This window comes from Triplophysa rosa, linkage group LG5 (assembly GCF_024868665.1).
Source record: "Triplophysa rosa linkage group LG5, Trosa_1v2, whole genome shotgun sequence".
Classification (NCBI taxonomy): Eukaryota; Metazoa; Chordata; class Actinopteri; order Cypriniformes; family Nemacheilidae; genus Triplophysa; species Triplophysa rosa.
In genome coordinates, this window is record NC_079894.1 from 20,265,339 (window position 1) to 20,280,676 (window position 15,338).

The 15,338-nt window shown below is 40.4% G+C and overlaps 2 protein-coding genes across 4 annotated transcripts; one reads left to right on the forward strand and one right to left on the reverse strand.

The window, feature by feature from the left end:
• Positions 1 to 5: 5 nt before the first annotated feature.
• Positions 6 to 9,368, reverse strand: slc39a6 (solute carrier family 39 member 6). Of its 3 annotated transcripts, none has more exons than XM_057333460.1 (11): positions 7,788 to 8,281; positions 6,169 to 6,864; positions 5,856 to 6,000; positions 5,315 to 5,404; positions 3,690 to 3,859; positions 3,266 to 3,442; positions 2,964 to 3,045; positions 2,284 to 2,625; positions 2,061 to 2,141; positions 1,746 to 1,936; positions 6 to 1,199 (listed from the first exon to the last, which is right to left on the reverse strand). In XM_057333460.1, the coding sequence occupies exons 1-11, from the start codon at positions 7,803 to 7,805 to the stop codon at positions 1,047 to 1,049; spliced, it is 2,145 nt and encodes a 714-aa protein (XP_057189443.1). In that variant the 5' UTR covers positions 7,806 to 8,281; the 3' UTR covers positions 6 to 1,046. The 3 variants fall into 3 exon arrangements, with proteins under 3 accessions (XP_057189443.1, XP_057189445.1, XP_057189444.1); XM_057333462.1 differs by lacking the exon at positions 7,788 to 8,281 and adding an exon at positions 9,139 to 9,368 and having other exon boundaries at positions 16 to 1,199; XM_057333461.1 differs by lacking the exon at positions 7,788 to 8,281 and adding an exon at positions 8,917 to 9,113 and having other exon boundaries at positions 16 to 1,199.
• A 2,206-nt stretch (positions 9,369 to 11,574) lies between these two features.
• Positions 11,575 to 14,662, forward strand: cavin4a (caveolae associated protein 4a). The gene is made up of 2 exons (XM_057333485.1): positions 11,575 to 12,212; positions 13,904 to 14,662. The coding sequence occupies exons 1-2, from the start codon at positions 11,832 to 11,834 to the stop codon at positions 14,510 to 14,512; spliced, it is 990 nt and encodes a 329-aa protein (XP_057189468.1). The 5' UTR covers positions 11,575 to 11,831; the 3' UTR covers positions 14,513 to 14,662.
• Positions 14,663 to 15,338: the final 676 nt, after the last annotated feature.

Here is a 15,338-nt window from a genome sequence, read left to right on the forward strand (position 1 = left end):
GTATTTGTTGTTTCTTTAAAGTAGAAAAGCCGTAAAAAGAAAATCTGAAGGTCAGAACATGCACTGTTAGTATCATTTATAGAGCCGAGTTATACCATGCAGGTGCTTAAAGGAACAGTTCACCCAAAAATGAAAATTCTGTCTTTTACTCACCTTCGAGTTATTCCCAAACAATATAATTTCTTTGTTCTGATGGAAGACAGAGAAAGATATTTAGAAGAATGCTTGTAACCAAACAGTTCTTGGCCACCATTGACTTCCATAGTAGGAAGAAATTATTAACCCTCGAGTTATTCCTAATCAGTATAAATTCTTTGTTCTGTTGAACACAAAAGGTATTTTGAAGAATTTAGAAAAGCAAACAGTTCTGGAGTACTTTTCACTACCATTATAATTTTTCCTACTGTGGTAGTCAACGGTGGCCCTATTTTTTCGGTGTTCATCAGAACAAAGAAATGTATACAGAATTGGAACAACTCGAAGGTGAAAAAATGATTTTTTATTTTGGGGTGAACTGTCCAATTAAGAGACTTAGTTTCAGTCCCCTCAGTTTAATGAGGAAGCATGATTCCCACTCCAGTAACACACACCGACTTTTACAAACGCTGACATTCCCACTATCAGGTTTAGACTTTAGACAGAGTCACCCACCCACCACTAAAGTGACACAAGATGAGGCACAGGATTTGTTGAAACACTCGCATGTTTTTACTGGAATGTTGGATGGGCAACATGTGCAAAAAGATCAAAGCAACACTCATTTCAACAACTACTGTACAGCACTGTGTAGCAAAAAACGAAACAAAAACACTCCACATTCTCAATGTGGCACATTTCTTTTAAATTGAAACTGTAACAGTCAATACTTATAAATACTGTTTTAATTGCCCACAAGCGAGATGGTAACTGATGGTGCTTTTCAAGCTGCCATCACCTGTTTAAGACTAGATGAGATTTCAGGTATGCCAACAAGTGGACATGATTCGGGTTTCAGGTGTATAAGCAGCATTATAATTCTGATATTTAGATGAAGTGGCGTTGTAAGGTCAGAAGCCAATGTCCAGTTGTATCCTGTGCTCAAATATTGCAATGACCAGCATGATTCCAAAGCCCAGGAGAATTCCAGCATTTTGCAGGAGGAAGAAACCATAATGGCTGAAGCCTGCTTCACCCGCGTCATTGTGTAACATTTCAGGTACCTACAAAAAAACAATCACAGGCAAGACTGATTTTAGTGATCACAGTTTTAGCAGGATGAACAGCAAAATAACCCAAAAAAGTTTGGAAATCACATCAAGATATCCAGACTTTCCATTTAGCACTGGAAAAAGATGGTGTATTTTTTTATTCATATTGACAAATTTCTGCTTAATCTTCCTGCTGATCAATATTACATCACAGCCGAGTCCTGCATGCGTGTGGGCATCCGCAAGTACCCGTCGGGTGAACGGCTAATATTTGATGTAACGGGTGGAATAATTATTCATGTGTCATTTGCGGTTTGGTTCGGGAAATAATACGCGCGGCGGAACCCGGATCCAGTAGCCATTTTTGGTGAAACGGGTAGGGTCTGGTACGGAATTAAATTAGTGCTGCTGTCAGATGTCGGGGCGGTGTTCTTTTAATTACTGTGCATCACAGTCATGTGTATAATGTAATTACACAATATTTCCAATAAACCACTTTTTGATCACTTGTTGTTTTGATGCCCAAAAAGCAACTCTATGTATGTCCAAGCTACTCACCATGTCTACAAGGGCGACATACATAAAAAGCCCAGCCGTCAGAGCGAAGATCCACATGGACACATTTTCTGCGTAATGACCAATCAGAATGCCTGTAATCATCCCCAGATATCCCATCAGGGCTGACAGAAGATTGTAGAGAATGGCCTGTCGTACTGACATACCCGCTTTCAGCAAGACCGCAAAATCACCTGCAGGAAATGTGAGAATTTGAAAAAGTACAGAAAAATTATGAGACTTGCACAAAGGAATACTATCAGTTTGTTATATGATGTCACAGAACTGTCTCCATGGTGACAGGTGATGTCATTTTACCCAGCTCATGAGGAAGTTCATGACAGAATACAGCAACTGAAGTACTAAGACCACTGGACAACCCTTCGGTGAAAGCTGCTCCTGAAATTGAAATTCACACCTCCTGTCAAAAATGTCTGTCAATAATATACATTTAAAAAGTAGCTTTATTGTAGCTCAACTAATAAAGCATGGTGTAAGCAACACCAATTCCATGGGTTTGAATCCCACTGAATGCACTTACCTATGGCAAGTCCATCGCTGAAGTTATGAAGTCCGTCCCCCATGATGACCATCCAAGCAAGAGTAGCCACACCAGCCTGCTGGAAGTGCTGAAGTGAGTAGGAGTGCGTGTGTCTATGCGTGTGCGTGTGAGGATGGTGGTTCTGGGAATGATGGTGATGCAATATATGGTGGTAGTCGTGGTGATGATGATGCTGCTCGTCTGACTGGCCGACAGTATCATGAAAGTGGGAGTGGCATTTGTTTTCACAATCCATGTCGGTGTAGAGCTCCGCCCCCAACATTACTTCCTCTTCTTCTGCCACGCCTCGCGCACACGCACTTCCGCCATTCGTTTCAGCAGCTGATGTAAAAACAGTATCAGTCATAAGAAAAGTTTTATTGCACTGCACATTTAAGGGGCAGTGGTGGCCTAATGGTTAGAGTCGGACTCGTGACCAGAAGGTTGCCGGTTCGATTCTCGAGGCCGGCTTGAGCAAGGCACCTTACCCCTACTTGCTCCCCGGGCGCTGCAGTGATAGCTGCCCACTGCTCCGGGTGTACGTGTGTTCACCACTTGCTGTGCGTGTGTTCACTACTCTCTGGATGGGTTAAATGCATCACATTTCGGGTGTGGGTCACCATATCTGACTAATAGGTCACTTCACTTTCATTCACAAAGAGAGAAAGACATTTATTTACCATCGAGTGTTTTGACGCCATTGTCTTCCAGTGATGGCTGTTTCTCAGATTCCAAAACTTCAGCGGCGAGATCAACCCTCTTCTGTACATGAACATACAAAGACGATACTTTAAAATAAATACAAGGAACACCTCACTCTGAATTGTATTACTTTTTGTATCATTTGAAACCTTGTTTTGTGAAATGCTATGCTTGTAAAGTGGGTTTGTGCTAAAAAATAAGTGTTTTCCATATTGGGGAGATTTGAGCCCAGCAAAACAATGAACAGCTTGCATTGTGTATGTTTGTGCATCGTCCTAACCTTCTGTTTTTTGTCCTTATACATTTTGCCAAGGGTGAGGAAGTGCTCGATGAGGAACATAATGTAGACCCCGCTCAGCGCGGTCAGTCCCGTCCACACTGGTCTCAGAGAATCCTCTTCCACCTCCTCTCCATGGTTATGATGCTCAGAGTGGCTGTGCTTGTTATGGCCCTGTGACTGAGAGCCGCCAACCAGACGAACCAATAAGAAATCTCCTCCAGTTACATTATCTTACATACATACAGTACATACACACCAATGACAACAAAATGTGTATGTGCACAAGCAAGCAACACTATACGTGATACGTATTGTTGAGTAAATACAGAAATGGTAAAAAAAACTAAAATCTGATAACCAAATTCTCAAAATGTTTGACTATTTGCTTCCTGTCTAAAACAAAAAATGGACATGTGTGTCTTACATGTGGTATGAGATGCAGGAACGCATCTCCGCTGAGAGTGCCCACAGCAAGGGCCACCAGGAAGCTTAGCAGGAAGTTGAAGCAAACTCTGTTCATGAGCGGAATCAAAACCACGCCCACTAGCGCCAGCAAGCTGATTAAAGTGATGGAGAGAAAGCCTCCTATCCAAGCTGGAACACACAAACGTGAACAAGTGTAAAAACAATCAAATGACTAAAAAATGAATTAGTGAACCAGTGAGAGACAAAAGGATCGACATCCTTGTTGTTGGTGTAGTAACTTATGGTTTTAAATTAGGAAAATCTAAATAATTACTATGTGGTACTTCTATTATAATAATGAAAATTCACTATTGTTTTAAAACCAGTCTTTGTAATAGTAAACTGCTATTCTAAAAACCTATACAAAATTATGTTGAATTGGCCTGTCGTTTGGCAACAAAATAACACCATGACTTTATTTATATACACTGACCAAAATTATAAACGCAACACTTCGGTTTTTGCCCCCATTTTTCATGAGCTGAACTCAAAGATCTAAGACTTTTTCTATTTACACAAAAGGCCTATTTCTCTCAAATATTATTCACAAATCTGTCTAAATCTGTGTAAGTGAGCACTTCTCCTTTGCCGAGATAATCCATCCACCTCACAGGTGTGGCATATCAAGATGCTGACAGCAGGATTATTGCACAGGTGTGCCTTAGGCTGGCCACAAAAAAGGCCACTCTAAAATGTGCAGTTTTACTGTATTGGGGGTCCGGGGGTCCGAAAACCAGTCAGTATCTGGTGTGACCACAATTTGCCTCACGCAGTGCAACACATCTCCTTCGCTCTATCGCGGACAGATCTGGAGGTGGACAAATTTGATTTACTAATTCGGAAGCCGGCTGAGTGAGAATATCAGTGGAGGCTGAAGCACAAATGCTGCCATTAGCACTCGACTCACTGGATGTTGCTGTGTGTATTTCACCTTCATTTCCAGGTGCCTCAGTGTGTTTCTTCAGCTTCTTTATCTAGACGTGGCTTTTTGAAAAATTGCCACATGGATAGCTGTTTGTTTAGCCATGTTTACATGATCATTGAAAGAGAATCTACAGACAGCAATATTGGCGTGCAGCGTAACTGCCGTAACGTAACTGACAACACGTCAGCACATTCTTAATAATATTTGGATATTATTATTAATAAACAAACAATTAAAATGTTTTCATTTAATTTATACAATTCAAATTTAGAATTAAGGTTAAAAAATAATATTTAATAACATTAAAAATAATTTTCTTGGCTCTGACTGGGTGGGCCACCTGTCAATATGGGTGGGCCTATAATGATAGTGTGTGGTTGAAAAGACGTGTTTGTGACGTCGTTTCATAATGTTGATAATGCTTTCTCTGCTTCTGCAGCAGCACCAACACAGATTGAAGCATTATGATTTTATTCGGAGGTGTAAGTTAATAGACACACGAGAATCGTTGATTTTCATCAATGAGATCGTGTGGGTGTTAGAATCGAGATTGCGATCTTTAAACGATTAATCGTGCAGCTCTACTATGTAGCACAGCCTTTTCACATCTAGTACTACAAGATGATGTTATTCAATAACACTGACTCACAAACACTTACCAACATTAATAGAGACACTCCTTTGGCTTCTGCCATTGGTGTGATTATGCAGACTGTGGTGGTGATGATGATGGTGATGATGGGTGTGATCTAGGAAAACACACAAAAGTGAACTGTTATACATATTCTGCTGATCCGTAGGGCTGCATAACGATTAATCGCGACTAATCGTTTGAAGAATAAAAGTTTTTGTTTAAATAATATATGTTGGTGTACTGTGTGTGATAATTATGTATTTATAAATACACACACATGGATGCATGATTTTAAGAAAAAATATATTTAATATTTATATATAATATAAATTATATATATAAATATAAAACCTTTCAAAAGTTACATATTTCTTAATTATATACAGTACATGCATGTACGTGTATTTATATATACATAATTATCATACGCAGTACACCAACATATATTATGTAAATAAAAACGTTTATTCTGCAAACGATTGGTCGCGATTAATCGTTATGCAGCCCTACATCAGCTATAAAAACTTGGGTTTACAAACCTAACTGTAAATAATTCAAAACCTCACCTAACTGGCCATTGTCATGCAGGAGGCAGGACTTTGAATCAATTTGCATGAGAAGGGCAGGACACAAGTAAGCAAAGTCACTGACAGATACACCCGCTTCCTTTATCATGCCATGCGACTGCAGGATTGTGGAGGCGTTTTGACACTGAGAAGGAAAAAACAAAATTTACTTGAGTGGGTTCGTGATAAGCCGATTTTGTATTCAATGCTCTGTATTACTCAATTCTGATTGGTTAAATCATACAATTCCGAGATTTGATACAGTTGATTCATTATCATTTTGGTGCATCTTAATGATTGTGCATTTGTGTACCTCCAGACTGTGATGGATGTGTTCATGCTCATCATGGTCATCCTCGTGTACATGGGTGGGTGTATCCTCAGGCTGGTGGGTGTGGTTAGTGTGCGTTGCGTTTGGCGGGACGGCATCAAAGGGAGCATGGTCCTGGGTTAAATCATAGTCAGCGCTACGATTCGTTCGTCGTGATTTTGTGGCAGCGGACGGCGTGGTCAAAGGTGTGGTCAGTTCCTGATTCACCTTCATGTAGAGATTGTGGTGCGCATCCGATTCGCTCTTCTTCCCAAGGGCGGGATCAGGCTGCACTTTTGTGACAGGTTCACTCTTCTCCACATTATGGTCTCCCTCTACCTTCTTGCTGGCAACAGCATGCGCGTGTGTAGTGAGTTTGTCCACATGTGTATGTGCGTGAGAATGCGAGTGTGTATGATTGTGTGTGTTTCCGTGGTGATGTACCATCACCCTCCGGATGTGGCCTAGCCCCAACCCCTTAAGCATGTTGTACAAGCCTCCTAAGGAAATACTCCCGTTTTGGCCATACTTCTCAAACAGTGCATGGAGGTGGCGCTGCTGCACCTGTTCTGCTATGCGACTATCAGTCTCAATGGTGACAGACCTGCAGTCCGGTCCCGCCCCCACGGAGCACGCCAACAGCAGTGCCAGTGACGTAACTGTCAGGAGGCGTGGCCACCCTCCAATCATACCTGCATCCTATGAGACAAGTATGGAATATTGTTAGAACAAAACATGACGTCTGTTAATAAATATATATTATAAAGTGAGAGAAAAAACAGCAACAATCTTTTAAGCAGAATTGCTTACGACAATATAATATTTTTGTCTAGTGTTTATTACTTCAGTACTCATACTCAGGCTTCATAAATGTCCTGGCATTTAAAGGTGCAGTTATCTGTCCGTTTTTATTGTTTTATACTATTATCTGATGTCTACTTATGACGTTCGCGTGGTTTTTACATTCGAAAACATCAAAATCAATAAGTAATAGGCTATTTTCTACCCTGGTTTTGAGGTCGGCTGGAGAAACGCTTGGTTTTTAAGGACGGGCTGCATAGAAGACTTGGAAGTAAACGCCCACTGCTACGATTGGATAACAGCTTGCGTAGTTGACTTAGTTGGAGGAATTTGGTTAGACACATTACGTAAACAACATTACTTAAAAACATTACGTAACTTGATTTTACTCAAATTTACAGACTTATTTCCCGGATGTGATGGCAAGGCTTTGCGTATAGTTTGTATAGCCTATAGTTGTGTGGTGTTTAGTGATATATGACCATACATGTCAGCATTTAAGACCCGCGAACCGGACAGAAGATCACCGCGATAGCGGGTCTCAAATGTTATAGTTTTCATGATAAATAAACAAACGGTAGACTCACGGCCAAAATGACCCAGCAGCACCAGAAATAGTATCAAAACACTTCAAAACAGCCTCCATTAGTCGCAAACGGTGGATAAAACCTTGAAAAATGATATATGAGCCCGCCAAATCACAGAGATGCCGATTACAATTATTACAAATGACTAGAGGTCCCCAGGTAATACTATCAGGACATATCAAGCGATCTCTAACAAAGCAATAGTGACGCATAGTACAAATATGTTTTACTCACATAAGATTGCTGCGCCATTCCTATCGGATCCAATATTGATGGCACAGCACTGCTTTTTAATTTTAGTCTCTCCGCAAAGACTTGTTCAAGGAATCCGCGTTGAAATGAAGTGAACAAACGCTCAATGTTTTCCCCACGTGAGCTGGAACGTCTTTAAAAATGAACTTCAACCACACATTCCTACTGTCGGAATCCTAAGGAAGGTTATGCAGCGACTGTGTTCTTCCACAACCAGACACTGCACAATATTTTGCGATCTTTAACGGCATGATGCTTACACTCGCTCTATCTGGTTCCGTGCAGCTTGTGTTCAGTACTGTCATGCGCGAACCAGTGGGCAGGGCTCGAGAAGTAGGCCTTGATATTCTTCTGTGGAATGACGTCATAGATAGGTGTATTCCAGGACCTGCCGTTCGCAGAGCCTTGTGTCAATAACAGTTGTTATTTCAGTAACAAGGGCATTTTCAGGTCTGGCACTTACAGGTTGTTCGATTGAATACGATTCCCTCTTATATAACAAAAGCTTGTGTTAAAATTGTGGTCCTAGTTCACTGCACCTTTAACATTATATCACAACTTTGTAAACCTAAATCGAAATTGTGAGAAAAAGCGACACTTTTATGTTTATAGCGTTTTCATAGTAAGCAACTCCATGTGCTTCTTAACATGTTTACCTGGTTAGTGTTTACCTGATACCATCTGGATGGCAGAGATTATTCTTCTGTGGCCTAACAGTCACAACACACATTTTACACCGAGGTCATTTTACAATGTAAATGATAAGAATGTTAATCTAAATAAATTTCCATCACTTGTGTTTCTGACAAGCTGCACCGTACATCACTGACACCTGTGTTTACAAACACTACGTCAACAGCGTCTTTTATGTTCGCACGCGGGTTGTTTCACAAAACACGCGCATTTACTTAATCGCAGCGGCGATTTCGTTCAGAATGTGGGGTTTATTGAATCAATACGCATAAATCTGACATATGCATTAACACTAGTGAGCACACACAACGCGGCCTAGTTGATACGGTTCAGTGCACCGACTTTTTATCGTCATAGCTGTAAATACACGTGGACGTAATGGACTGATCAAACATCAACAATAACCAATGCTGCTTACCGGAGCTCCGCTCACACCACACTCAAATGTAAGCGCGTTCTCGGTGACTGTTCTGCACACAACACCACGCGCTCCTTGACCAGACCGTGTGCAAAAAATACGTCATCGTAAGACCGGAAACCGAGTGTCTTTTGTTTCAGGCAGGACGCGCGAATCGTGCTCCGAACTAGATCTCTGCCATTCCCGAACTGACGACTTTACAGCACTGGTGATATAACTTACCGTTCCCTATTGATTATAGATGTCACGAAACAAACCAAAAAGCAGACCCTCCGCGAGCAGGCTTGATTTTACAGAAGTGACTGAAGCTGATTCCATTGGTGTAGATGTTGTCACATGACCTCGGAGACTGTGGGGCACTGTTGGTTCAGAGTCAGACCACTGTCTGATTCATGCTTAGTCAAACACCCGCCCAAGAGTTGTGTTTGTCTTTCTAGATGAGAATTCCTCGAACTTCAGATAGGTAAACATCCCAAAACATAACACAAGCCCTAAGGGCTCCATATTTTGGTCTTGGTAGATTATAAAAAGTGTGAAGAACACAAAATATATTTTGAACAATGTAACCGAACAACGGTGGTACCCGTTGACTTGCATTGGTTTTGTGTGCACACAATAGAAGTCAATGTGTACCGCCATTGTTCGGTTACCAACGTTCTTCGAAATATTTTACTTTGTGTTCTGCAGAAGAAAGTCATAAAGGTTTGAAGAGGGTGAGTAAATGATGACCGAATTTAAATTATTGGTTGAACTATAACATTAACAAATTATCCGTTTTATCAGTTATAGCTTTAATCAGTTTTATCTGGATCCATACAGAAGAGAAAAATGTAGCTTATAGACCATTTTAGAAGACATGAACCACGCTGGCCATGAAGCCATTCCTGTTTTAGTTTCTTATTTTACATAATAATTAAAGGTCCCATTCCCCGCGATCCCATTTTTCAATGACATTTGCACATGCCCTAGCAGACCTCGGTTACACTTCGATCGATCCTCATGTTTTTAACTGATGAAGTGAAGTTGACGCCATTGTAACTGTTTATTGCTAAAAGCCAAAGTATGAATACACGTGTCGTGCACTGAGAGGGGGACCGACCAATCACAACAGCCTGAGAAGCGGAAGCTCGCTTATATGGTATGGGTCTTCACACGCACGCTCTAAGCGGGGAACCAATCACGACAGACCTGGTCAGCTTTACCAATCAGAGCGTTTCGGAAGGAGGTACTTTATATATACCGGAAGAAATCCAGTCGTTTTGTTAGAAGAGAGACAGCGGTGAACAATAGACTTGAAATATGTGAAATATAAAGCGTTTTTTAAATCAGAAACATCCATTGTTAAACACCCAAAAAACATAATCAAAGCCTCAAAAACAGCAAAAGAATGCCCCCTTTAAGTCTAAGGAGCGGTTTCCCACACAGGGATTAGCCAGGACTAAGCTTTAGTTACATAGTTTTTCCAAACATACCTTACAAAATGTTTTACTTGTCTACATTTTAAAACAAAACCATGCCACTGATTTATTTTAATATATGACAATGCAAGCTGTTTTCAGTTTAGACAGCTTTAATATTTATTTTAGTCTAGGACTAGTCTTAAGACCTGTCCGGGACACCACCCGTAAGTGTTTGTTTGACCATTTGATTCAGTTCCAAATGTTTTTTTGTTTGAATTTTGTTCTAACATTTATGTGAAGTTAAAAAACTGAAACAGGAATTGCTTCTGGACTAGAGCTGTTTATGTTTTGCAAAACGGTCTACAAACGCCTGGCCCAAAGTTAACTTCCGGTCTGTGTTTGTTGATCGATCTGGCTAGTGGCTAATAATATAACTATTTATATTTAATATGTAATTGCTTGTTAACATAAATAATTTGCAGGGACTATTCTTTGCGGATGTGTACCGGAAGTTAAGTTTGGTTGTCATGTCTTGTCGCACCGGTCGCTTCCGGTGTAGACAGAGTGTTATTAGGAGAGTGTAACTTCTGAATGTAATCCTTAAACACACACACACACACACCCAGCATCAAATCTTAAACACACATCTTTACTTCACCCGAAACATCTGGGTGTAAGGACAGGGGAAAGACTAACCCCAAATTCTTAAGTTTTCTTTTTTTTTGCATATTTAGAGTAAAAACAGTTCATTTAATATTTAATCTTACTTTATTTTATCCTACTTCTAACTTTGAAGACATCCCAAATGTCTCAACTCAAATTAGTTTCCATTATAACTGATAAAGAGCGAGTTACAGGATAGCATAGGGGACTTTACTGTGTAGTTATTTTCTGACTGATCTACTGTTTTTTTAGAGAATATTCTTTTTTTCAATCACGGTGCATGCTGGGTAGTTTTTAATATTAGGTTGCCTGAAAGTAAGGTCAGAAGCAAAACACTTAAAAAAGAAAACACACCTTCAAGGACAGTTTACTTTGTGTGTGCACACAGTTTGTGTGTGCACACAGTTTGTGTGGGTTGCAGCTGTTGGCTTCAGTTGACAGTGTGGCACAGGGGAGCAGATTTATAAAAGTAAATCCAACTCACCCCACATGAACGTCCAACCCCCTCACACATGCAAACATTTGAAATCTAGATCAATTATTGAGCAATGCCACTCATATTTGAGATATTTTGGACCTAACACAAATGTCTTAAGAATGAATGAATGAAGGGGCTTTCAAGCTGTTATGTGATGCAGCTTCCGAAAATGTCCCAGTGTCTCATTACAGCTGTATTTATATCATGCATGTATATATGTGAGTGTGTGTGCACAGGGGTGGAGTTAGTTAGATTGGAGTGGGGTCTCTTTCTGGAGTGTCAGTTTGTCTTTGCACTGTTCTTGTGTGTGATTCTGTCTGGCCCCGTACCCATCCCTGGCCCTCTAGCCCTAGTTTCGCGCCTGTGTGAAAGAGATGGAAAAGAAAGGTGATCTCATGCTTGGGGTCGAGGATGAGTCCGGGCAGCCTGTCTCGGCCCTCTCCATTCTATCTCTGCTGGAACGTGTGTCTACCATCATCGATGGCGTCCAGGCGAGCCAGCAGCGCATGGAGGAACGCCAGCAGCAGCTCGAAAGCTCGGTCAGCGCCGTCCAGTCAGAGTTGCTCAAATTGACTCGCGAACATGGTGCCACAGCGACCACTGTTGAGAAACTTCTCCAGAAAGCCCGTCGTGTAAGCACACATGTTAAAGAAGTGCGTTCACGCGTGGAGAAACAGAACGTGCGTGTGAAGAAGGTGGAAACGACGCAGGATGAGCTGCTTACTCGCAACAAGTTCAGAGTTGTCATCTACCAGGTATAAACATTGACACACACACGTCTCTAAACACCAAGTCACTGCATGTGTGTGATGGGGGATTGAGGGTTTTGGCAATAAATTGTCTCTGTAATATCAAACTAACACCTGTTGTATTACATATAGGGGGCGCACTTGACAATTTTTTTCTGGAGCCGATTGGCTACCTATTTCTGTGGGGTGTCATATAAAGATATTTTAAATGTGTTGACTTCCAGAAAGACAGAAATAAAGTGGTGCAGGGTGGCGATTAACATAGATTTTGAGGGTGGGGTGTCTACTTCGATATTTAAAACAGTACCAAATGTGGTTATTCAATTTGAATGTTTATTTATGCACAAATACAACTAAATTCCTTACATTACAGTTTAGCTTAAAAAAAATGAAGAAATAAAGAAAAACGGACCATAATAAATTAGACTAAATTAGGCTGTGACAGTGTGTGTGTTGGTATTCTGAGCTTTCCTAATATAGAGTCGCTCACACAGCTGAACAGTGACTTTAAACACCCTCCCTGAACACAGACTTTATACACACATACATTCAATCGGACAAACTTCAGAATGCCCTCCAGGGACAGTAATGGTCTCTACAGTCAGGGAAGAGGTAGTTTGATGAGTATTGATATTATGCCTAAGAAACACCCACTAGGGGGGAAGAGGTTGTGTTTCAGACATTTGAAGCGATCAAACAAAGTTTGTTTTTGTTTTTATATGACATTTAAGGGAGGGTAAATGGAAAGACTTGGGAATGGAGAAGAGAGATGGATGGGCTAGGCATGGGATGGATGGACTTTGAGTAATCTTTAACTGGACTAATATTCAGAACTCGACTGATAGCAACATGTGATCACCTGAAATGTGAGCAATGCTTTGATAATGGACAAAAATAGTTTAAAATAGTTTTAATGTAAGAATATAAACCTGCTGAGGTCCTTGTGCCTTCACTTTTGTTAAGTATACTTAAAATTCAAGTATACATAAGTTTTCATTATGTAGTACGCATACTAATATAAATATCAGTACCAGTAGTATACTTGGTATACGTACTATTTGAATACTACTTGGGACTAAATTGCTATGAGTACTTTCATGCCCGGTTTCACAGACAAGGATTAAGACTATAGTCCCAGACTAAAAAGAAAGTTTGAGTTGTCTTAACTGAAAATAACGTGCACTGACGTTGCTTTGTCTCAAGATGCACACCAGTAATGTTTTTTACTGAGGCATTTTTATAAAAGCGATTTAAAAACCCTAATTCCACTAAGGCATAGTCCTGGCTTAAACTAAGCCTTGTCTGTGAAACTGGGCCTCAGTGTAACAATAGTAAACTTTGAGTACACTAGTTTACAACTATGTTTTCCTATGTGCACTTTTACTGACGATAGTTTACTAGTGCAATACTTGTAGCACATTTTATAAAAGTACACTTTGAAGTATACTCTCAGTAAACTACTATTTAAAGTAGTGAAACATTTTTTGAATATGTGACTAAATCAAAAAAGTGAACACAACTACATGCCCAGTGTACTTAGAATACTGTTGATAGACTTAAAACTATAATTTTTTTTATATTTGATACTAACAATGTTACATTAACAATGTAACATACCTAAAATGCTCTCAAGCACACGTTTTCTTTTCCTTTTGCTAGTGTTGTTTTTTATTTCTCTCTTTTGTCTGCCACTACAGGGTGAAACTGAAGTTCCCTCTGTTGCTGTCACCAAGACCCCCAAAGGGGAAGGGCTTGCTAACCTAGAGGTGGAGCCAGACGAATATGACATCCCCGCTGATTTATCATCTGATGAAGAGTACATGGTGGTAGATGAGGGGGAGTCATCCCGTGGGGCACGTCTAAAACAGTCAGGGTTAAAGGGTCTCGAGAACATCAAATCGGCGTTCTCCAAAGAGGGCATGAGCAAAACACGTGAGAAGACCAGAGAGAATCTTAGCAAAACCAAGGAGAGCCTGAGTAAAACAGGCCAAACGCTCGGAACCAAAATCAACACCTTCGGTGAGAAGGTCGTGCCGCATGAACAACGAGAGAAAATACGTCAGAGCAGTGAGCGGCTTAAGGATAACATCGCTAAGAAAGCACCCAGTAAAGAATCGTTCCGCATCAAACTGAAGAAGGAACGCACTGTCGCTGAGGGCCAAGAGGGAGCAGAGGAGGAGCCTGCTGTGACTCCACCCAAAGGCAGGAAGTCAAGCCCAGACGTGACCTACACAGAGGTGGTTACTGAGAGCAAGAGGGAGGGTCCAATATCAGAGGAAGGAGCAACTCGCATCCAAGAGGACTGATATGGGAAATTCACGAGTGAAAAGAAGAATACGAGAAAGTGAAAAAGAAAAAGTAGTTTGTGATTAGTAAAAGGAAGAAATCATTTTCATATAATGTTTCCACACAGTAAATGAAATAAATTTTGCAACACTAAATGTGTTTGTATCATTTATAAACCATATTGGCAACTTGTAAAATCTATGTAACTTTCAAGTTAGAATTTGTTTGGTCATCATAGCTTGGAAGCTACAATAAAGAGGACCGCTTATACAATTGTTAGGTTTCACAGAATCCCTGAAATTATATAAAGCTAAACATAATGTGGACTATATGAGCTTTTTAAATGGTAAGGAACATTTCGTCTTACGAAATTTGGCCCTCACATGTATAGCTTAACACACACACATTACCCTGAGCTATATGAACACATCAAATGAGGGAGTGAAAGAGATGTCCAAAAAAAGATCTCTTGGAATTATTGTCAACAGCTGAGCAGCCCTGCCCAACTTTTCACACACACACACACACACACACAAGGACAGCTAAAAACTTAAGGTATATTTAATCTATGTTACATTTACATTTAGTCATTTAGCAGGCGCTTTTATCCGAAGCGACCTACAATGTAGGGGAAAAACAGTAGAAGCAATTTGTGCAACAAAAGAACAACAATGCATAGGTGCAGGACAACTGGTCTCAGTCAGCCTATCACAGTTTTCGAAGCTAAGAATTTTTTTTAAATGTTAAATTGTTAGCCATTTCGCAAGATGTAAATAACACTGGACCAGAAGCACTTTTTCATTTTTTTGTTGTTGATTGTATTATATAAGCTTTCCTGTAGCTCAG

Coding starts and splice junctions, on each gene's coding strand:
- slc39a6 (XM_057333460.1), bottom strand. Junction 5,405..5,855: donor GCATGACAATGGCCAGTTAG/GTGAGGTTTTGA, acceptor GTGTTTTCCTAG/ATCACACCCATCATCACCAT. Junction 3,046..3,265: donor ATAAGGACAAAAAACAGAAG/GTTAGGACGATG, acceptor GTTCATGTACAG/AAGAGGGTTGATCTCGCCGC.
- cavin4a (XM_057333485.1), top strand. CDS start 11,832: ATGGAAAAGAAAGGTGATCTCATGCTTGGGGTCGAGGATGAGTCCGGG. Junction 12,213..13,903: donor TCAGAGTTGTCATCTACCAG/GTATAAACATTG, acceptor CTGCCACTACAG/GGTGAAACTGAAGTTCCCTC.